At 42.0% G+C, this 24,282-nt stretch overlaps 1 protein-coding gene across 1 annotated transcript in view; it reads left to right on the forward strand.

Moving 5' to 3' along the window:
• Window positions 1-24,282, forward strand: part of ipo11 (importin 11) — a 457,504-nt gene that overhangs the window by 276,850 nt on the left and 156,372 nt on the right. Inside the window, exons 23-24 of the mRNA XM_034170535.1 lie at window positions 22,103-22,182; window positions 22,299-22,379. Coding sequence (XP_034026426.1) covers window positions 22,103-22,182; window positions 22,299-22,379 — 161 coding nt within the window. The remainder of the gene's footprint in view (window positions 1-22,102; window positions 22,183-22,298; window positions 22,380-24,282) is intronic.

The following is a 24,282-nucleotide window of genomic DNA, read 5'->3' on the forward strand; positions in this document are numbered from 1 at the left end:
ATTTTATTTTATTTTTTAGCACTGTTGTTGTGCGTTACCTGTGCTGCTCCACAGCCTGTCTAGTGGATTTTTATTTTATTTTAGCACTGTTGTCGTGCGTTACCTGTGCTGCTCCACAGCCTGTCTAGTGTCGGATTCCCTGTTTGGGAATCCGCTAGCTTAGCGTAGCTACTAGCTCTTAGCCGTTTTAGCATGGCGGCTTCTCCTGTCTCTCCCGTACTTTTCTGCTCTGGGTGTGAAATGTTTAGTTATTCCTCGGCCTCTTTTAGCAGTAACGGTACTTGTAATAAGTGCAGCTTATTCGTAGCTTTGGAGGCCAGGCTGGGCGAATTGGAGGCTCGGCTCCGCACCGTGGAAAATTCTACAGCTAGCCAGGCCCCTGTAGTCGGTGCGGACCAAGGTAGCTTAGCCGCCGTTAGTTCCCCCCTGGCAGACCCCGTGCAGTCGGGAAGGCAGGCTGACTGGGTGACTGTGAGGAGGAAGCGTAGCCCTAAACAGAAGCCCCGTGTACACCGTCAACCCGTTCACATCTCTAACCGTTTTTCCCCACTCGACGATACACTCGCCGAGGATCAAACTCTGGTTATTGGCGACTCTGTTTTGAGAAATGTGAAGTTAGCGACACCAGCAACCATTGTCAATTGTCTTCCGGGGGCCAGAGCAGGCGACATCGAAGGACATTTGAAATTGCTGGCTAAGGCTAAGCGTAAATTTGGTAAGATTGTAATTCACGTCGGCAGTAATGACACTCGGTTACGCCAATCGGAGGTCACTAAAATTAACATTGAATCGGTGTGTAACTTTGCAAAAACAATGTCGGACTCTGTTGTTTTCTCTGGGCCCCTCCCCAATCAGACCGGGAGTGACATGTTTAGCCGCATGTTCTCCTTGAATTGCTGGCTGTCTGAGTGGTGTCCAAAAAATGAGGTGGGCTTCATTGATAATTGGCAAAGCTTCTGGGGAAAACCTGGTCTTGTTAGGAGAGACGGCATCCATCCCACTTTAGAGGGAGCAGCTCTCATTTCTAGAAATCTGGCCAATTTTTTGGGATCCTCCAAACTGTGACTGTCTAGCGTTGGGACCAGGAGGCAGAGCTGTGGTCTTATACACCTCTCTGCAGCTTCTCTCCCCCTGCCATCCCCCTATTACCCCATCCCCGTAGAGACGGTGCCTGCTCCCAGACCACCAATAACTAGCAAAAATCTATTTAAGCATAAAAATTCAAAAAGAAAAAATAATATAGCACCTTCAATTGCACCACAGACTAAAACAGTTAAATGTGGTCTATTAAACATTAGGTCTCTTTCTTCTAAGTCCCTGTTGGTAAATGATATAATAATTGATCAACGTATTGATTTATTCTGCCTAACAGAAACTTGGTTACAGCAGGATGAATATGTTAGTTTAAATGAGTCAACACCCCCGAGTCACACTAACTGTCAGAATGCTCGTAGCACGGGCCGGGGCGGAGGATTAGCAGCAATCTTCCATTCCAGCTTATTAATTAATCAAAAACCTAGACAGAGCTTTAATTCATTTGAAAGCTTGTCTCTTAGTCTTGTCCATCCAAATTGGAAGTCCCAAAAACCAGTTTTATTTGTTATTATCTATCGTCCACCTGGTCGTTACTGTGAGTTTCTCTGTGAATTTTCAGACCTTTTGTCTGACTTAGTGCTTAGCTCAGATAAGATAATTATAGTGGGCGATTTTAACATCCACACAGATGCTGAGAATGACAGCCTCAACACTGCATTTAATCTATTATTAGACTCTATCGGCTTTGCTCAAAAAGTAAATGAGTCCACCCACCACTTTAATCATATTTTAGATCTTGTTCTGACTTATGGTATGGAAATAGAAGACTTAACAGTATTCCCTGAAAACTCCCTTTTGTCTGATCATTTTTAATAACATTTACATTTACCCTGATGGACTACCCTGCAGTGGGGAATAAGTTTCATTACACTAGAAGTCTTTCAGAAAGCGCTGTAACTAGGTTTAAGGATATGATTCCTTCTTTATGTTCTCTAATGTCATATACCAACACAGAGCAGAGTAGCTACCTAAACTCTGTAAGGGAGTTAGAGTATCTTGTCAATAGTTTTACATCCTCATTGAAGACAACTTTGGATGCTGTAGCTCCTCTGAAAAAGAGAGCTTTAAATCAGAAGTGTCTGACTCCGTGGTATAACTCACAAACTCGTAGCTTAAAGCTGATAACCCGTAAGTTGGAGAGGAAATGGCGTCTCACTAATTTAGAAGATCTTCACTTAGCCTGGAAAAAGAGTTTGTTGCTCTATAAGAAAGCCCTTCGTGAAGCTAGGACATCTTTCTACTCATCACTAATTGAAGAAAATAAGAACAACCCCAGGTTTCTTTTCAGCACTGTAGCCAGGCTGACAAAGAGTCAGAGCTCTATTGAGCTGAGTATTCCATTAACTTTAACTAGTAATGACTTCATGACTTTCTTTGCTAACAAAATTTTGACTATTAGAGAAAAAATTACTCATAACCATCCCAAAGATGTATCGTTATCTTTGGCTGCTTTCAGTGATGCCGGTATTTGGTTAGACTCTTTCTCTCCGATTGTTCTGTCTGAGTTATTTTCATTAGTTACTTCATCCAAACCATCAACATGCTTATTAGACCCCATTCCTGCCAGGCTGCTCAAGGAAGTCCTACCATTATTTAATGCTTCAATCTTAAATATGATCAATCTATCTTTGTTAGTTGGTTATGTACCACAGGCCTTTAAGGTGGCAGTAATTAAACCATTACTTAAAAAGCCATCACTTGACCCAGCTATCTTAGCTAATTATAGGCCAATCTCCAACCTTCCTTTTCTCTCAAAGATTCTTGAGAGGGTAGTTGTAAAACAGCTAACTGATCACCTGCAGAGGAATGGTCTATTTGAAGAGTTTCAGTCAGGTTTTAGAATTCATCATAGTACAGAAACAGCATTAGTGAAGGTTACAAATGATCTTCTTATGGCTTCGGACAGTGGACTTATCTCTGTGCTTGTTCTGTTGGACCTCAGTGCTGCTTTTGATACTGTTGACCATAAAATTTTATTACAGAGATTAGAGCATGTCATAGGTATTAAAGACACTGCGCTGCGGTGGTTTGAATCATATTTGTCTAATAGATTACAGTTTGTTCATGTAAATGGGGAATCTTCTTCACAGACTAAAGTTAATTATGGAGTTCCACAAGGTTATGTGCTAGGACCAATTTTATTCACTTTATACATGCTTCCCTTGGGCAGTATTATTAGACGGTATTGCTTAAATTTTCATTGTTACGCAGATGATACCCAGCTTTATCTATCCATGAAGCCAGAGGATACGCACCAATTAGCTAAACTGCAGGATTGTCTTACAGACATAAAGACATGGATGACCTCTAATTTCCTGCTTTTAAACTCAGATAAAACTGAAGTTATTGTACTTGGCCCCACAAATCTTAGAAGCATGGTGTCTAACCAGATCGTTACTCTGGATGGCATTTCCCTGATCTCTAGTAATACTGTGAGAAATCTTGGAGTTATTTTTGATCAGGATATGTCATTCAAAGCGCATATTAAACAAATATGTAGGACTGCCTTTTTGCATTTACGCAATATCTCTAAAATCAGAAAGGTCTTGTCTCAGAGTGATGCTGAAAAACTAATTCATGCATTTATTTCCTCTAGGCTGGACTATTGTAATTCATTATTATCAGGTTGTCCTAAAAGTTCCCTAAAAAGCCTTCAGTTGGTTCAGAATGCTGCAGCTAGAGTACTGACGGGGACTAGCAGGAGAGAGCATATCTCACCCGTGTTGGCCTCCCTTCATTGGCTTCCTGTTAATGCTAGAATAGAATTTAAAATTCTTCTTCTTACTTATAAGGTTTTGAATAATCAGGTCCCATCTTATCTTAGGGACCTTGTAGTACCATATTACCCCATTAGAGCGCTTCGCTCTCAGACTGCGGGCTTACTTGTAGTTCCTAGGGTTTGTAAGAGTAGAATGGGAGGCAGAGCCTTCAGCTTTCAGGCTCCTCTCCTGTGGAACCAGCTCCCAATTCAGATCAGGGAGACAGATACCCTCTCTACTTTTAAGATTAGGCTTAAAACTTTCCTTTTCGCTAAGGCTTATAGTTAGGGCTGGATCGGGTGACCCTGGACCATCCCTTGGTTATGTTGCTTTAGACGTAGACTGTGTTTCATAATTATTGTATGGCCTTGCCTTGCAATGTGGAGCGCCTTGGGGCAACTGTTTGTTGTGATTTGGCGCTATACAAGAAAAAAGTTGATTGATTGATTGATTGTATTCATACAAAGCTCCTTTTTCTTTTTTCTTTCTTTTTTGTATTGTCTGTTTTTATCTTAATATTCCTTACTAGTGCGTAGTACTGATTATTGATGTGGATTGAAGTGCCTACTAAATATGCCCTTGGAATTCATTATGTACATGCAGAGATTCCAGATGGCAGCATACATTTTCTTCATTACCTTACCAGAGCCAGCAAATGCTTGAGGAAACAAATTGCATGCAGCAACACCAGTATCATCTGCATGGGCCAGCATGGTCAGACTGGAGCACCAATACTACAGTCCCAAAGCTCTGTTTGAGGAAGTTTGAGAATGTTTAGGTTTGGCAAAAGTGGCATGTGTATAGCTGAAAGTTCCATACATCTTCATAACCTTGATTAATCTTTTTTTGCATAATAAATTGAGACTTTCACATTTATGTGGTTATTATTCACAACTGTAACTTATGTTTGTCAGGAGAAAGTCCATCCTTCCATTCATCCTTCTGGCAAACTTTTGTATCTTAAAACTCAAGAACCATAAAACTCTCAAAATTAGATGTTTTTATAATGGAACAGTGAGAGGTCAAAGCTCTTTGTGAATTCTTGGTTTCAAGTAGGAAATGTACCCGAAGCCCTGAAATGCTCACGTTGCCCGTTAGATGAATGAAAGATTGGAGTTACACTCAAGGACTGGCAAGATGGCGCCAGTGTGTTCGGCTGGGCGTCTGCTGCTCACACAGTGGACTATGTTATTGTTTTTATTGTTATTGGCACTTTGCACTTTACAACCAGAGTTTCTGTTGGTTTATAATCTCCAGTATTTCTGGATCTCTGAAATTCAATCATAGTTTCAAGTGTGCCTAAACACTATAGACCAAAAACCTTTCCCCCACTCCTGGTGTGGATTCCTCCCAACCTTTACCGGGCCCCAGCTCTACCTCCTCGGTGAAAGTGTACCCGTCGCTGCAGTAAACACGCTGGCCGACTGTTGAAGTGGAGATTCCTTTTGGCACACTGATCGTGCATCTCTCAGACAGGACATGAATTACCGTCTCCTTTCGTGAACCTGGTGCTTCCTGGATCCAGTTGATGCATACCTGGTACCTATCGCTGGCTCCTTTGAGGGACTCCTGTACCATCCGGCTCCCTTATTGCGGTGTGAACCACCATCTCGTGAGGTCTCTGCCCCGGGCTTCATGATCTACTGGACTACTGGCTCCAGCTCCGGCCAGGATTGGCCTGGTGAACGGAAGACCACTGCTGAATAAAACTTTCATCCGGAGGGGTTTTTTCCATGCTTATTCGCTGGAATTCCTCAGCATTACAGAAACCTGAATCGATGTTGGTGAGTGCAGCGCTCTAGTCGAGCTTGTACCAGCTGGATGCTCTTATTTTAACTCCCTGCAATAATCGGGCCATGGAGGAGGAACTGCAACTCTTCTTAAAAGCAATTCTAAATGTAAACAGCTTGCCATTTTATTGTATCCTAATTTTGAAATTACCTTATTCGAGGTGGGTCACTCTGAACTGGTGCTGTGCACGGTCACCTACTGTTCCCCCCAAATACAATGACGCCTTTTTGAAAGACTTTTCTGAACTCCTAGTTGAAACCATGCCAAAGTATGATTGTGCACTTTTTATTGGTGTTTTTAATATACGTGTGTTGCCCCGACAAGCTGTTTGTGAAAGACTTTCTTAGCCTTGCAGACTCTTTTAATCTGATGCAGTGTGTGAGTGGTCCCAAACATGAACGTGGGCATACACTATATCTTGTTCTGTCCTATAGTTTGTCTTTGTGTAACCTTGAGATCTGTGACAATGTATTTTCTGACTACATGCCTATTCTGTTCCAAGTTGAATTCTCGTGTGCTGCAGATGTATCTGTCACTCGTGTTTGAACCCTTTGGACGTTTAACCCCTTAACTGCTGGTTGGTTTTGTGCTGTTTTCGACCAACTGTGCATCCCATCTGACTCAACATCTACCAATACAGAGGAGTTCAGTTCCTGTACAACTCCTCCTGCACAACCATACTGGACTCTGTGGGTCCATTAAAATCTGTAATGTTAAGGCCAAACCTGAGCCCTGGTTCAGTGACAGAACTTGTGTAGCTAGAAAGGAGTGCCGCGGAGGTGGAAAGTGGACAGACTGCAGATCTCCAGGTTTTAAAGGACCACTGGCTATCAGGAAACTTTTAAAGAGGCTAAAAGGGGAACTTCTATCCATTATCTTTGAGTCCAACGGGAACAACTCGGGTGTACTTTTTAAAACTATTGAGTGTTCTAAATGACCTTCAGCCTGCCTGCATCGAAGCATCCACTAAACTGTGCAATAGCTTCCTGGACTTTTTTATTAACAAGGTTGCTTCTGCGAAGGCTTTCTGTTTCCCTGTTCCACCATCTGACCCCTCTGACTCTGTTCCCTGTTCTGCAGTGTTTCATAAATTTGATCCAGTGTCTTTGTTGTTCTTGCAGAATATGACTGAGCATATTAAGCCCTCAGGTTCTCCATGTGATGTTGTCCCTCCTCACTTCCTTGAAGAGGTTTTTTGTAATACAAGACAATCCAGTCTTGCCATTATGAACAGGAGTTTGTCATCTGGTATATATTCCCTCTATCAGATTTGACAGGCAAGACGGGCTGGACACAAATGCAAGACGCAGGCACACAGCTCAGTGGAGATAAGGCGCTTACTCTGTAAACAGGCTGGAGTCGGTACACAGATAGGCAGTCCAAAAAGAGCAACAGTAACAAAAACATCAGGCTTAGGCGTGGTCAAGGTACACAGGCAGGTAGTCAAAAAACACTATGAGGCAAACGAAGCGAGGCAAACAAATACAAGAAACAGAGCTGGAAGGAGGCACAAGGCACTACAATATGGCGAGGGAGTAAGGCATAATGGGGAGCTTAAATACACCCAGGTGATGAGGTGCAGATAGAGAACAGGTGTGCGTGGAACACACCAGAAGGAGGGCGTGGCCAAACAGAGGGAAACACCCACCACCAAGAGCCAGCAGAGACAGACAGGAAAGACAGACCCAAACAAAAAAACCCACAAGAGAATAAACAAAATGTAACTGAAGAACACAGAGCCAAGAAATAAAAGCTGGCAAGACCCAAATCCTGACAGTACCCCCCCCCCCAAAGGCCGGCTCCCGACGGCCCAGGCGCGGCAGGGTGAGAGGCATGAAAATCCCGAATGAGAGAGGGGTCCAGGATAAAGCGGGAGGGAATCCACGACCGCTCCTCGGCGCTGTACTCCTCCCAGTCCTCCAAATACTGACACCCGCGGCCCTTCCAACATGAAGCCAGAAGCCGACGCACAGAGAAGACCGCACCGCCCCCCCGCGCCACCCCCCCCCCCACGAACTGGGCGCGAGGCGGGGGAACGGCCGGAGGGCACAAAGGGCTGGACTTAAAGGGTTGGACATGACTGACATGAAAGGTGGGGTGAACATGCATAGAACCAGGCAAACGAAGACGGACAGAAACAGGGTTAATGACCTTGGACACGGTGAAGGATCAACGAACCTGGGAGCCAGTTTCCGAGGAACACCCTGTAGCGGGAAATGCCGGGTGGAGAGCCAGACTTTCTGACGAGGCATGTAGACAGGAGCCGAGGATCATTTGCGGTCAGCGGCAGCTTTGTATTGTGTTGAGGAACGGCATAGGGCATGACGTGCCCGCTCCCAGGTTTGTTGGCACCTGACAAACAGACTTAGGGCAGACGGGACCGGGGACCGAAGGGTGGAGGAAGAAAACAAAGAGGGAGGATGACCAAACACCACCTGAAAAGGGTAGAAACCAGAAGAAGCAGAAGGCAGACTGTTGTGATCTAACTCAATCCAAGGCAGTTGGGAGGACCAGGTGGAGGGATGCTGAGAACACAAAATTCTAAGACCTTTTTCCAATTTCCGATTATATCTTTTGGTCTGACCGTTTGCTTGGGGATGATAGCCGGACGTGAGACTGGAGGTGGCCCCGAGTAAGCGACAGAACTCCCTCCAGAACCTGGACACAAACTGCGGGCCCCGGTTGGAGACGATATCCTGGGGAAAACCATGGAGACGAAACATCATTTAACATAAGTTAACATAATTTCAGCAGTTCCCTTGGCAGTAGGCAAACTGGGTAATGGCACAAAATGACACATTTTGGATAATCTGTCTACTACAGTCAAGATCACAGTGTTGCCTCATGAGAGGGGAAGACCAGTTACAAAGTCCATTGTAATGTGAGTCCAAGGCTGTTTGGGAACGGGCAGGGGTAGTAATGAGCCCGCAGGTGGGCGTGATGAGGACTTGTGCATATCACAACTATGACAGGCATTTACATATTCAGTGACATCCGCAACCAGCTGCGGCCACCAAAAATGTTGTTGCACTACATGAACCGTCAGGATGACACGAAAACCGCACACGGACACGAAAATTGTGGGCCCACTCGATTCCCCCCCCCCCCCCCCCCCCCCAAGGGCGTCAGGCACAAATAACTTGCCCGGTGGACAATTAGAAGGCACACAATCGTTGCGGAGGGCTTCCTTTACCCGTGATTCCACCTCCCACGTAATGGCCGAGATAAAACATGATGCTGGGAGGATATTGCCGGGGTGAGAAGGTGTATCGGCTTTATCGTATTGCCTGGACAAGGCGTCAGGCTTTCCATTTTTCGAACCGGGTCGGTACGAGATAACAAAGTTGAATCGTCTGAAAAAGATTGCCCAACGGGCCTGACAAGCATTTAAGCACTTCGCGGTGCGGAGATAAGTGAGGTTTTTATGATCTGTGTACACCAGAAATGGCAGTTGTGTCCCCTCAAGCCAGTGACCCCACTCCTCCAAGGCCACTTTTACCGCCAGCTGTTCGCGGTCGCCGATGGAGTAATTTTGTTTTGCCGCCGACAACTCACGGGACAGATAGGCACATGGATGCAACTTCTTATCTTTGGGACTCATTTGCGACAGAATCGCTCCCACACCGATATCAGAAGCATCAACCTCGACCACGAACTGCCGTGCAGGGTCAGGAAGGTATAGCACAGGGGCAGCGGTGAAGCGTTGCTTTAGGACCTGGAATGCCTCATCACATTCAGGCGTCCACTTGAATGCCTGAAGGGACGAGGTTGCGTTATGGAGTGGTGCAGCGATGGTACTAAATTTCCTAATAAATTTCCGATAAAAGTTAGCAAATCCCAAGAATCTTTGTACATCCTTCCGATTGCTTGGAACTGCCCACTCACGCACTGCCGCCACCTTGTTTGGGTCCATTTGAATCTCTCCCTCAGAGATGACGAATCCCAGAAACGAAACTGTGGACATGTGGAATTTGCACTTTTCTGCCTTGACGAAAAGGTCATTCTGTAATAAGGTCTGCAGGACAGAACGGACATGCTGAGTATGTGTGTGGCAATTGGGAGAGAAGATCAAGATGTCATCCAGGTAAACAAAAACAAATCTATTCAAGTATTCTCGTAAAACGTCTTTTACCAAATTCTGGAAGACAGGTGGGGCATTTGTGAGCCCAAAAGGCATCACCAGGTACTCATAGTGCCCAGTTGGGGTGTTAAAAGCAGTCTTCCATTCATCTCCCTGCCTGACCAAATGGTAGGCATTACGAAGATCTAATTTTGCGAACACTTTAGCACCCTCTAACAGCTCAAAAGCGGACAAAATCACTGGCAGAGGATAGCGATTTTTAACGGTGATGTCATTTAACCCCCGATAGTCAATGCAAGGACGAAGTGACTTATCCTTCTTTTCAACGAAGAAGAACCTGGCTCCAGTGGGGGATGACGATGGACGAATCAATCCAGCATCCAGTGACTCCTGGATGTACGAATTCATCGTTGCTCATTCGGGAGCTGAAAGAGAAAACAATTTTCCCCGGGGAGGAGTCACCCCAGGGAGAAGATCGATGGCACAGTCGTACTCCCGATGCGGAGGTAGAGACTTAGCCTTAGCTTTGCTAAAGACTAGCGCTAAATCATGGTAACAAATGGGTACGCCCTCTAGATCAGAGTTAGTAATATTGGTCGGAACCTCAGGTGCAGACAGGCAAGATTTTTCGCAAGAAGATCCCCATGCTTCAATTTTACCGAGTCCAGTCTAGACTAGGTTTATGGTGTCGCATCCAAGGGTGCCCCAGAATCACAAAGTGAGTCATGTTATCAAATACATGAAAACTAATTTGTTCAGAATGATTGCCACAAATTATCATGCAAACAAATTGGGTGCGGTACACAATTTGACCTAATTCATGGCCATCCATCGCACGGACCACCAATGGGCGCAAAAGCTGATAAAATTTCAGATGGAGGGACCTGGCAACAGAGGATGACATGAGATTAGAATCAGCCCCAGAATCAATGAATACAGGACATTCTGAGTTGTGGTCTGATGCTTAATGGTAGTGAGTAGTTGCTCCATCTGAGAGCTCACTGAGGCCATGAAAGACTCCTGCCCCTTGGCTAACTCACTAATTCCTGAGTTCTGAGTGGCTAGCTGGTCCTCTTGCAGAGCGAGCTGCCGACTGTGGTGGCGTACCGCCAGCTGGAAGGCGTCTGCTGTGTCCATTGTTGGCCAGATTGTACTATCAGATTTGACAAGAAAGACGGGCTGGACACAAATGCAAGATGCAGGCACACAGCTCAGTGGAGATAAGACGTTTACTCTGTAAACAGGCTGGAGTCGGTACACAGATAGGCAGTCCAAAAAGAGGAACAGTAACAAAAACATCAGGCTTAGGCGTGGTCAAGGTACACAGGCAGGTAGTCAAAAAACACGATGAGGCAAACGAAGCAAGGCAAGGAAATACAAGAAACAGAGCTGGAAAGAGGCACAAGGCGCTACAATCTGGCGAGGGAATAAGGCACAATGAGGAGCTTAAATACACCCAGGTGATGAGTTGCAGATAGAGAACAGGTGTGCGTGGAACACACCAGAAGGAGGGCGTGGCCAGACAGAGGGAAACACCCACCACCAAGAGCCAGCAGAGACAGACAGGAAAGACAGACCCAAACAAAACAAAACCCCAAAAGAGAATAAACAAAATGTAACTGAAGAACACAGAGCCAAGAAATAAAAGCTGGCAAGACCCAAATCCTGACACCCTTTTAGTTTTAAACACACTGTGGTGCAACCCCTTTTAAAAACCTGCACTTGATTGTAATCTGTTCTCCAATTTTAGACTCATCTCTAAACTGCCTTTTATTTTGAAAATCTTGCAAAAGTTGTTTACACTTAGCTAAAGACATTACTGGAGAAGCACAAGATCTTTGAGGTCTTTCAGTCAACTTTTAAAACTTTTCACAGCAGAGTCGGCTTTACTATGAGTTTTTAACTACATCCTAACAATGCCGGTGATTATATGATTCTTGTGTTAATCAACCTAATAGCAGTAATTGATACTGTGGACCACAACATTTTACTTGACCACTTACAGCACCTAGTTGGGATTCACGGTTGTGCCCTGGTCTGGTTTAGGTCCTATCTAGCAGATAGGACTACTTGTGTGAGACTAGGTGATTTCCAATCACCTAGGACCCCTAGGACCCCACATTCTATGACCCCTTATGCTTTCTCTGTACCTACTTCCCCTGGGCTCCATTATGAGAAAACACACCATCACTTTCCACTTTTATGCTGATGACAGCCAGATTTATACATCATCCATGCTGTCCCTCGAAAAGTTTTTTTTAAACTTTGTTAAAAGCTTCTGATCATATACACTCGCTCACTCAGTCACTCATCTTCAGCCGCTTACTCCAATTAAGAGTCACCTATCCCAGCAGTCATAGGGTGTGCATTAATGAATCTTATATTTATTTTTATAACCGCAATTCCAATGAAGTTGGGACGCTGTGTAAGATGTAAATAAAAACAGAATACAATGATTTGCGAATCCTCTTCAACCTATATTCAATTGAATACACCACAAAGACAAGATATTTAATGTTCAAACTGATAAACTTTGTTGTTTTTGTGCAAATGGATGCCTGCAACACGTTTCAAAAAAGTTGGGACGGGGCAACAAAAGACTGGGAAAGTTGATGAATGCTCAAAGAACACCTAATTGGATACAAGTGAGCGTCATGATTGCGTATAAACGGAGCATCCCAAAAAGGCTCAGCCATTCACAAGCAAAGATGGGGCGAGGATCACCACTTTAACAACTGCATGAAAAAATAGTCCAACAGTTTAAGAACAATGTTTCTCAACGTTCATGCAAGGAATTTAGAGTTTCCATCATCTACTGTCCATAATATGATCAGAAGATTCAGAGAATCTAGAGAACTTTCTACACGTAAGCGACAAGGCTGAAAACCAACATTGAATGCCTGTGACCTTCGATCCCTCATGCAGCAATGCGTTAAACCCCGACATTGTATAAAGCAGGGGTGCCCAGGTTCGGTCCTCGAGATCTACCTTCCTGACACTCATTAAAGGCTCATTAAAAGCTTTTATTGGATTCAAGTGTGTTGGGACAGGGAGACAACTAAGAGTGTCAGGAAGGTAGATCTCGAGGACCGAACTTGGGCACCCCTGGTGTAAAGGATCTTTCTGCAGTCTAGACCTGATGCCCATTGAAAATGTGTGGTGCATTGTGAAGCGCAAAACACGACAATGGAGACCCTGAACTGTTGAACAACTGATGTCGTACATCAAGCAAGAATGGTAAAGAATTCTACCTGCAAAGCTTCAACAATTAGAGTCCACAGTTCCCAAATGCTTGAGTGTTGTTAGAAGGAAAGGTGACGTAAAACAGTGGTAAACATACCACTGTCCCAGCTTTTTTGAAAAATGTTGCAGGCATCCATTTCAAAATGAGCAAATATTTGCTCAAAAACAATAAAGTTTATCAGTTTGAACATTATATATCTTGTCATTGTGGTGTATTCAGTTGAATATAGGTTGAAGAGGATTTGCAAATCATTGTATTCTGTTTTTATTTACATTTTTCACAACATCCCAACTTCATTGGAATCGGGGTTGTAATTTGAAGTGTATTTAAGTCACTCTTCTGTCCTTATCCAACCTCTTTACCCTAAGGTTCAGCCGGAAAATATTACAAATTATCATTATGCAAATTTAGGGTTCTGTGTGTTTTTGCATTCATGTAATTGTAAAAATGTGGTCATAGGAACAGGCATCAAATTAATGTCTTGTTAACCTTCCTTCACAAATCCTTCAAAAAAAATCTTGGTGGACCAAACTTTTTTGGATTTACTGATGTATTAGTAAGGGACATGGTGCGCAGGTGCACCTTGTTTCTTGTGATTGATATCTGTAGCAAGTTCTTTTGTTAGGACATTACTTCAACGTCCTGCATTGTCAAAGCTTTAATGGCTTTCCATTGTTTTCTAAAGACAATTATGTGAGCAAGACTTATTGCATACAATTTAAAAAGTGTAATTGAGAATTAAAATTAAATTATTATTATTATTATTAATTAAAATAAGATAAGAATTGAATATCTACAAATGGTATTTCGTCCTGGCTAGTAAGACTTCACATGTATGTTAATCAATCAATCAATCAATCAATTTTTTTTATATAGCGCCAAATCACAACAAACAGTTGCCCCAAGGCGCTCCATATTGCAAGGCAAGGCCATACAATAATTATGTAAAACCCCAACGGTCAAAACGACCCCCTGTGAGCAAGCACTTGGCTACAGTGGGAAGGAAAAACTCCCTTTTAACAGGAAGAAACCTCCAGCAGAACCAGGCTCAGGGAGGGGCAGTCTTCTGCTGGGACTGGTTGGGGCTGAGGGAGAGAACCAGGAAAAAGACATGCTGAGGAGGGGAGCAGAGATCGATCACTAATGATTAAATGCAGAGTGGTGCATACAGAGCAAAAAGAAAAAGAAACAGTGCATCATGGGAACCCCCCAGCAGTCTACGTCTATAGCAGCATAACTAAGGGATGGTTCAGGGTCACCTGATCCAGCCCTAACTATAAGCTTTAGCAAAAAGGAAAGTTTTAAGCCTAATCTTAAAAGTAGAGAGGGTGTCTGTCTCCCTGATCTGAATTGGGAGCTGGTTCCACAGGAGAGGAGCCTGAAAGCTGAAGGCTCTGCCTCCCATTCTACTCTTACAAACCCTAGGAACTACAAGTAAGCCTGCAGTCTGAGAGCGAAGCGCTCTATTGGGGTAATATGGTACTACGAGGTCCCTAAGATAAGATGGGACCTGATTATTCAAAACCTTATAAGTAAGAAGAAGAATTTTAAATTCTATTCTAGAATTAACAGGAAGCCAATGAAGAGAGGCCAATATGGGTGAGATATGCTCTCTCCTTCTAGTCCCCGTCAGTACTCTAGCTGCAGCATTTTGAATTAACTGAAGGCTTTTTAGGGAACTTTTAGGACAACCTGATAATAATGAATTACAATAGTCCAGCCTAGAGGAAATAAATGCATGAATTAGTTTTTCAGCATCACTCTGAGACAAGACCTTTCTGATTTTAGAGATATTGCGTAAATGCAAAAAAGCAGTCCTACATATTTGTTTAATATGCACTTTGAATGACATATCCTGATCAAAAATGACTCCAAGATTTCTCACAGTATTACTAGAGGTCAGGGTAATGCCATCCAGAGTAAGGATCTGGTTAGACACCATGTTTCTAAGATTTGTGGGGCCAAGTACAATAACTTCAGTTTTATCTGAGTTTAAAAGCAGGAAATTAGAGGTCATCCATGTCTTTATGTCTGTAAGACAATCCTGCAGTTTAGCTAATTGGTGTGTGTCCTCTGGCTTCATGGATAGATAAGCTGGGTATCATCTGCGTAACAATGAAAATTTAAGCAATACCGTCTAATAATACTGCCTAAGGGAAGCATGTATAAAGTGAATAAAATTGGTCCTAGCACAGAACCTTGTGGAACTCCATAATTAACTTTAGTCTGTGAAGAAGATTCCCCATTTACATGAACAAATTGTAATCTATTAGACAAATATGATTCAAACCACCGCAGCGCAGTGCCTTTAATACCTATGGCATGCTCTAATCTCTGTAATAAAATTTTATGGTCAACAGTATCAAAAGCAGCACTGAGATCTAACAGAACAAGCACAGAGATGAGTCCACTGTCCGAGGCCATAAGAAGATCATTTGTAACCTTCACTATGCTGTTTCTGTACTATGATGAATTCTAAAACCTGACTGAAACTCTTCAAATAGACCATTCCTCTGCAGATGATCAGTTAGCTGTTTTACAACTACCCTTTCAAGAATTTTTGAGAGAAAAGGAAGGTTGGAGATTGGCCTATAATTAGCTAAGATAGCTGGGTCAAGTGATGGCTTTTTAAGTAATGGTTTAATTACTGCCACCTTAAAAGCCTGTGGTACATAGCCAACTAACAAAGATAGATTGATCATATTTAAGATCGAAGCATTAAATAATGGTAGGGCTTCCTTGAGCAGCCTGGTAGGAATGGGGTCTAATAAACATGTTGATGGTTTGGATGAAGTAACTAATGAGAATAACTCAGACAGAACAATCGGAGAGAAAGAGTCTAACCAAATACCGGCATCACTGAAAGCAGCCAAAGATAACGATACGTCTTTGGGATGGTTATGAGTAATTTTTTCTCTAATAGTTAAAATTTTGTTAGCAAAGAAAGTCATGAAGTCATTACTAGTTAAAGTTAATGGAATACTCAGCTCAATAGAGCTCTGACTCTTTGTCAGCCTGGCTACAGTGCTGAAAAGAAACCTGGGGTTGTTCTTATTTTCTTCAATTAGTGATGAGTAGAAAGATGTCCTAGCTTTACGAAGGGCTTTTTTATAGAGCAACAGACTCTTTTTCCAGGCTAAGTGAAGATCTTCTAAATTAGTGAGACGCCATTTCCTCTCCAACTTACGGGTTATCTGCTTTAAGCTACGAGTTTGTGAGTTATACCACGGAGTCAGACACTTCTGATTTAAAGCTCTCTTTTTCAGAGGAGCTACAGCATCCAAAGTTGTCTTCAATGAGGATGTAAAACTATTGACGAGATACTCTATCTCCCTTACAGAGTTTAGGTAGCTACTCTGCACTGTGTTGGTATATGGCATTAGAGAACATAAAGAAGGAATCATATCCTTAAACCTAGTTACAGCGCTTTCTGAAAGACTTCTAGTGTAATGAAACTTATTCCCCACTGCTGGGTAGTCCATCAGAGTAAATGTAAATGTTATTAAGAAATGATCAGACAGAAGGGAGTTATCAGGGAATACTGTTAAGTCTTCTATTTCCATACCATAAGTCAGAACAAGATCTAAGATATGATTAAAGTGGTGGGTGGACTCATTTACTTTTTGAGCAAAGCCAATAGAGTCTAATAATAGATTAAATGCAGTGTTGAGGCTGTCATTCTCAGCATCTGTGTGGATGTTAAAATCGCCCACTATAATTATCTTATCTGAGCTAAGCACTAAGTCAGACAAAAGGTCTGAAAATTCACAGAGAAACTCACAGTAACGACCAGGTGGACGATAGATAATAACAAATAAAACTGGTTTTTGGGACTTCCAATTTGGATGGACAAGACTAAGAGACAAGCTTTCAAATGAATTAAAGCTCTGTCTGGGTTTTGGATTAATTAATAAGCTGGAATGGAAGATTGCTGCTAATCCTCCACCCCGGCCCGTGCTACGAGCATTCTGACAGTTAGTGTGACTCGGGGGTGTTGACTCATTTAAACTAACATATTCATCCTGCTGTAACCAGGTTTCTGTTAGGCAGAATAAATCAATATGTTGATCAATTATTATATCATTTACCAACAGGGACTTAGAAGAGAGAGACCTAATGTTTAATAGACCACATTTAACTGTTTTAGTCTGTGGTGCAGTTGAAGGTGCTATATTATTTTTTCTTTTTGAATTTTTATGCTTAAATAGATTTTTGCTGGTTATTGGTAGTCTGGGAGCAGACACCGTCTCTACGGGGATGGGGTAATGAGGGGATGGCAGGGGGAGAGAAGCTGCAGAGAGGTGTGTAAGACTACAACTCTGCTTCCTGGTCCCAACCCTGGATAGTCACGGTTTGGAGGATTTAAGAAAATTGGCCAGATTTCTAGAAATGAGAGCTGCTCCATCCAAAGTGGGATGGCTGCCGTCTCTCCTAACAAGACCAGGTTTTCCCCAGAAGCTTTGCCAATTATCTATGAAGCCCACCTCATTTTTTGGACACCACTCAGACAGCCAGCAATTCAAGGAGAACATGCGGCTAAACATGTCACTCCCGGTCTGATTGGGGAGGGGCCCAGAGAAAACTACAGAGTCCGACATTGTTTTTGCAAAGTTACACACCGATTCAATGTTAATTTTAGTGACCTCCGATTGGCGTAACCGGGTGTCATTACTGCCGACGTGAATTACAATCTTACCAAATTTACGCTTAGCCTTAGCCAGCAGTTTCAAATTTCCTTCAATGTTGCCTGCTCTGGCCCCCGGAAGACAATTGACTATGGTTGCTGGTGTCGCTAACTTCACATTTCTCAAAACAGAGTCGCCAATAACCAGAGTTTGATCCTCGGCGGGTGTATCGTCGAGTGGGGAAAAACGGTTAAAGATGTGAACGGGTTGGCGGTGTACACGGGGCTTCTGTTTAGGGCTACGCTTCCTCCTCACAGTCACCCAGTCGGCCTGCTTTCCCGGCTGCTCGGGATCTGCCAGGGGGGAACTAACGGCGGCTAAGCTACCTTGGTCCGCACCGACTACAGGGGCCTTGCTAGCTGTAGAATTTTCCACGGTGCGGAGCCGAGTCTCCAATTCGCCCAGCCTGGCCTCCAAAGCTACGAATAAGCTACACTTATTACAAGTACCATTACTGCTAAAGGAGGCCGAGGAATAACTAAACATTTCACACCCAGAGCAGAAAAGTGCGGGAGAGACAGGAGAAGCCGCCATGCTAAATCGGCTAAGAGCTAGTAGCTACGCTAAGCTAGCGGATTCCTAAAAACACGCAAAGCGAATAATGTGTAAATAATTTAGAGGTGATTCAGCAGAAGGAGTGCTTTAGTTAAGGCACGTAAAGATTACACTGGGAAACAAATCGTAATCTAGATAACTAGATCAATCTAACTGCGCAGATCAAACAGCTAACAGATACAGAAAAACACCGCTGTGCTCCGGAACAAGAAGTGATACAATACCGCAGTGAGAGCCGACCACCAGTAGAGTCAAGTAAAAAAGTAAAAAAAAAAAATAAAATAAAAAGGTAAAAAAGTAAAAAAGTCTTGAAAAAGACTATTAGTTCAAAGTCCAAAGCAGCAGGTAGCAGTCTCTGTGTAAACAGTCCCAACAGAGAGCCAAAATTAACAGATACAGCAAAACACCGCTGTGCTCCGGAACAGGAAGTGAATCGATCAAGAGGCAATCTTCCTCACCACTGAGGGATTACCACCCATAATGAGCTAATGAGTTAATGAGCTAACCAATATAGCAAATGCCAAAAAAAGAGAGAAAAGTATGTTGTTTATAGTTAGAATAGAGAATTTTGCTAAGGCAAGAGCATTCTAAATAATTTAGATGTGTTCTCTATTAATACACCCTCACAACCTCTTGTGCACAGTGCTGTGATATGGATTAATTGTGACAGATAAACAGATATTTCAGCTTTCTTTTAATGTTTTAAACCCATTGCTGTGCTATTTCTCTGTTGCATCTTTTTTGAAATGTTGTCAACAAAGAGCTCATCCAGAAAAAGGATGTTTTTTTTATTTAAAAAGGAAGAAACATTAAATCCAGGCCCGAGTTTCCTCTTGTGCCTTCTCGTAAACTGCAGCTGAATTTCTTCTTGCCACTCTACTATGAAGCTGTAACTGTTAAAGCAACTGTGCATCGTTTCAGCACTTTCCATCACAGGAGCTTGCAGCTCTTTCAGGGTCATCCATCTTTTGGGAGCTTCCCTGATGAACCTGTTTCCTGTATTATAGCTGTGTTGTTGAAGTGAATCAGCTTTAAACAGATTTATCAACTACTGAATACTCTTTCCAGGGTTCTCCCCAGACAATGGAACAATGGCGCTGCGCCATCATAGTGTTATCACAGTGCCGTTTTATTGTTCTCTGCTCTCAGGTAGTTTTCTAAAATGCAGCCATGCTGTCTGTGCTGAACTGTCCACTCACCCCTCCCCTGCCGGCAGAGAGCCGAGCAGAACAGTGCTGCAGTTCGGAGAGAGAACACAGTGAAAAAAAATGCTGTCAAAGTCTTCAGATAAAAAGAGCTCCTTCTGCTTGCATAGCTCCAGAAATTCATTTATAGGCTTTATTTTATAGTTGAAAGCCTTCATGTTTCCAAAGTTTGCTCAGATACGGTGTGAGAGTGAAGAGTCTCTCATTCCCTCACACAGAGAGGAGGAGCTAGTGAGAGGGGATTAGAGAGGAGAGGAGAGAAGAAAAAAGTGTGAATAGCAGACGCTGTAAAAAAAAAAAAAAAAAAAAAAGCAAAGCATTTTTTATTAATGACCATCTTCACCACACAGCTTCAGTGAAACAGTAAAGTGTGAAAAACTGATTCAGAAAATTTTTCATCAAGGATTTCATCTTTAAAAGAGCAAAATTACTCCTTTACTTCTTCCAGAATTATTATTTTCATTTTCTTTTTATTATTGTTGTTTATGCACCAATGTCCCCAGATGAAATTAGTTGTATGTGAGAACTTACTTGGCAATAAATTTGATTCTGATTTGACAATCAAATCCGTCCAGATTTAGCTCTTGTTCAAACAAGACAATTAGGGGTTATATTGTCCCACTCAGAAATTTTGAAAAGAAAGAAAGAAAAAAAAAAAACCCTAAACTGTCAACATGACATAAAAACTCTGCCTGTCTTACTGGATTAAAAATAGTTTGTCATTTTTAAAGAAGACGGCAAATACTGCGTCCATCAAATATTAATGTGTTCCTAAACTTTTCAGTGTCATTTATTTTCTTAACTTAGGCAGAAAAATACAAAAAAGAACTTTGATATTGCAACATCGTAATTTTTTGTCCATTATTCTTGCTTTCAGTGCATCTAAAACCAGTCGAAATGACTCGCAGCGCTTGCCGTCTCGGGTGATAATTGCCAACAGCACCAGTATACTAAAAATTTCTAGGGAGAACCCTGCTTTCTATTTATTGTGGATGGATTTTCAAAATCAACTGCAAGACATAATTACTTGGACTTGGAAATGTTGTTGTGTGTATCCCCTGACTTTTCTTAAAAAAAAAAAAAAAAACCTGGCCCTAAAAGCATTGATTTACATCTGTTCCAGTAAAGTGTATGCATATCTTTTTCCCCCAGGAGGTGCTGTGCTTTCCAACAGTGTCCTAATATTACATTTTCTTTCTTTCTTTTTTTTTTTTTTTGAGAATTGGTCACTATAAAATGTCACAGTTGCAACATAAGTATGGCCATGAGCTGCTCTGGTTGTAAGGGTCTAAACGTTGGAGGTTAGTAATGAATGTGCAGCGAACACACCTACTCAGACTCAGTGGTAGGCACAGCTAACCAAAAAGTTAACTTTGATAACAGTTAATCTGCTAACTGAAAAGATAACTTTTATAATGCTAAACCCATAAAACCCTAAAAAATTTAGGGGAAGTTACAGCTAAACCGATAACTTTTATTAACTCCAGTGCACTGGCTGCTATTGATACTTCTGAGTAAATTCAAAGGTAATCACAAACAACAACGAGCGAGCGCTTCTGTCTGAGATCAGCCTTCTCTCAGCAAAAGAGACCTGACGACCAGAGAGAAAGGAAGGGAAAGAAAAAAAGATGATTTATTTTTACAGCCATGCATTCTTGCAGACGTGTTGCAGAAGACATCCAAATCAAAGCAGTTTTGACTTATTGTTAAAATTTTAAGCAAACTAATTCCGGACAGGTTTTGAAAATTAATGTCACCTCTGTCGTTTGTACAAAGTGAAATATCAGCTATATGTTTTAGTTGTAAAGTCATGCACTACTTCTGAAGGTTTGAGCATTTACCGACACACATGCCAAAAGGCATTATGGGAAAAATGAGCCTTGTCCAGTCAGTGGTTGATCGGTTTATTTATTGGTAAAAATCAACGCAGAAGCTAGTGTAATGTGTGTGTTGGTTTTTACAAATAAATCATTTCATTTGTAAAAAAAAAAAAAAAAAAAAAATCTGTGAAGTGTGATTCAGCACGTATAGTGAATGTGTGGCACTTGGTATTCCCACTCCCATCCAGTAGATGGCAGTGTTTTATACAGTGTTCTGTACAGAACACTGTCATCTACTGGATGGGAGTGTGAATATCAAGTGCCACACATTTGCTATACATGCTGAATCACACTTAAGTGGTGTTTTCAGTTTTCAGATTCCCTTTTTTTCTCTTCCTTTCTCTCTGGTAGCCTGGTCTTCTCTGCTACAGAGGATTGAGCTCCACCTCTTGTAGCTCTCTGTCTGCTACAAAACACATAACAGACAGGAGCTAAATTGTATGATTTTAGGCTTTCCAAATATTTTTAACTATTAAGCTTTATTCACTATGCCCACAAAAAGATGTTAGCGGTCTGAAAGTTATCTGAACTAAACTTAGCGGAAGTTAGTTGGTCCGCTGATGGTTTTCAAAGTTAGCTGAAAAGCTAACAAAAAAGTTAGCGGAACTGTGCCCACCACTGTTCAGACTTTCCGTTCAGCTGGCATCATAGATTAAAAAAAAAAGTGTTTGATGACAAGCAGCTTTGTCCAGCCGGGGTGTCTCTTTACTTTGCTTCCACGTGGCTTCTCTGTGAATTGACTACATCTGTTAATTAAACCCTTATGTTCAGTGTACTAAAGGTGTAACATCTCTTGTTCTGTTTCAGAGTTGAGCTCAGAGAACCTGCGCACCTGCTTTCAGATAGTTAATGCCTACCTGTACCTGTCTGCCACAGAGTTCCTGCAGGTGAGATGTACACCTACACAAGTGCGCTCCACACAACATACTGAATTTTAATGAATATTTATATTTGGGCACCCAAAGAAACATGAATGTGTAATTTTCCCATGGTTTGTTTGCAGAACTATGCCCAGTCATTATGTCCATCCTTGTGTGATTTACTGAAAGACACCACAAATGAAGGACAAGTTCAAGTACTTAAGGTATGCTCACTTCATGTCCTGCTGTTACATATAAAGTTCCGCAAAACTACATTTGACCGTTTTGTATTTCTCTTATTATGTGTTTTACTGACTTTATTTAAATGGGATGACAGTCGCTGGTACACATACACCAAAATCAAATCAAATCAAATTTATTCGTTTATATAGCGCCAAATCACGATGAGTCAAGCCGCTTCACAAACATCATTAAAAAGCAACATAAAAAAAATTAATATCAAAACACAATAAAAAATTAAAACATAAATAAATAAAATGATAAAATAAATAAAAAAGAAATAACAGAAGACACACAATCATGTAAAATACTAATGATAAAACAGGGAAAACAAGTGTCTTCAGCAGTGATGCCGGTAACGCGTTACTTAGTAACGTGTTACTCTAACCACTTTTTTTTAGTAACGTGTTAGATTACACGTTACATCTTTCCAAATCAGTAATCAGATTAAAGTTACTTCTCCAAGTCACTGTGCGTTACTATTATTTTTACATTGTGGGTCAATAGCAGCATTAAACTTGGTCCGTGGGCAGGAGGTTGGGGTTCGACTGAACTGCCCACTTTAAGCGAGCTGTGAGCTTTTCATCCGTGATTTTTTGCAGCAGCTACGACTCGTCCTCACCTCTTAAAGCACGGTGACAACACCACACCTGCACTCAGCTTTACAAAGACATTTTTATGCTTTTTTTCTCCTTCATTTAGAATTCTGAGCTCAGCCGCTCTGTATCTGCTGCTAAAAACAGCTGATCCTCCGCGACGCGTCAACAACTAACACTATCTTCCACTTAAATGCACCTAAACTCTCTTTCTGAAGACCACATGATGTGAAAACACAATAAAACTTTACCTGTAAATCTGGTCATGTTTTCTGCATAAATAAATGTTATCCATTCTTTGTGCTCAAACGCCAAAGCAGGGGCGAATCCAGATAGAATGGGGGCGTTGGGCAGGGATGTGCCCCCCCACAACACCCCTAGATTAAAGGTCCAGTTTTGAAGTCGTTTTTTTACTACAACTACTAATACTACTTAAAATAATAATAATTACGACAAGTAAAATGTTTAGAGAGAATTTAAAAGTTAAAATGAATTTAATAGTTACATTTATAAACAATGTAGGTTAGAAATTGCAAGTTTTACTGTTACAGTGCTGTCAACAGTTACATATGAGGTCAAGAAAGAGGTCTTTATTTTTTATAAAACAAGTATTTATTTTCATTGAAGTCAAGAAAGGGTGACTATAAAGTGAGTTTTGGCAAAACAGGTATCATTGTCATGTTGAAGTGGCAGAGGGTTGTTATCTGCAGCTGGGGAAAGTAACTAAAAAAGTAACTAGTAATCTATCATAGTTACTTTTCCAATTGAGTAATCAGTAAAGTAACTAAGTTACTTTTTCAAGGAGTAATTGGATTACTTTTTCAAAGTAACTGTGGCAACACTGGTCTTCAGTCTGGCTTTAAAAGTCTCCACAGAGTCCGACTGTCGGATCTGTGCAGGTAGATCATTCCACAGAGCTGGGTCGTGGTAAGAGAAAACTCTGTAACCCGCTTACTTTTTCTTCACCTTAGGGACACACAATCAGCCTGCACCCTGTGAACGCAGAGCCCAAGCTGGCATGTAGGACTCAACCAGGCCGGCCAAGTAGGGGGGAGCCAGTCCGTGAACAATTTTATAGGTCAATAATAATACTTTAAAATCAGATCTCAGAGAGACTGGAAGCCAGTGAATAAATGCCAGAACCGGCGTAATATGGTCAAACCGTATGCTGCGTGTAAAAAGTCTGGCAGCAACATTTTGAACCAGTTGAAGACCCCTGATGCTGGACTGCGGTAAACCAGACTTCAGACAACTTTATTGATCCCAAAAAAGGGCAATTACGTTTACACTC

This window comes from Thalassophryne amazonica, chromosome 5, assembly GCF_902500255.1.
Source record: "Thalassophryne amazonica chromosome 5, fThaAma1.1, whole genome shotgun sequence".
NCBI classification, from domain to species: domain Eukaryota; kingdom Metazoa; phylum Chordata; class Actinopteri; order Batrachoidiformes; family Batrachoididae; genus Thalassophryne; species Thalassophryne amazonica.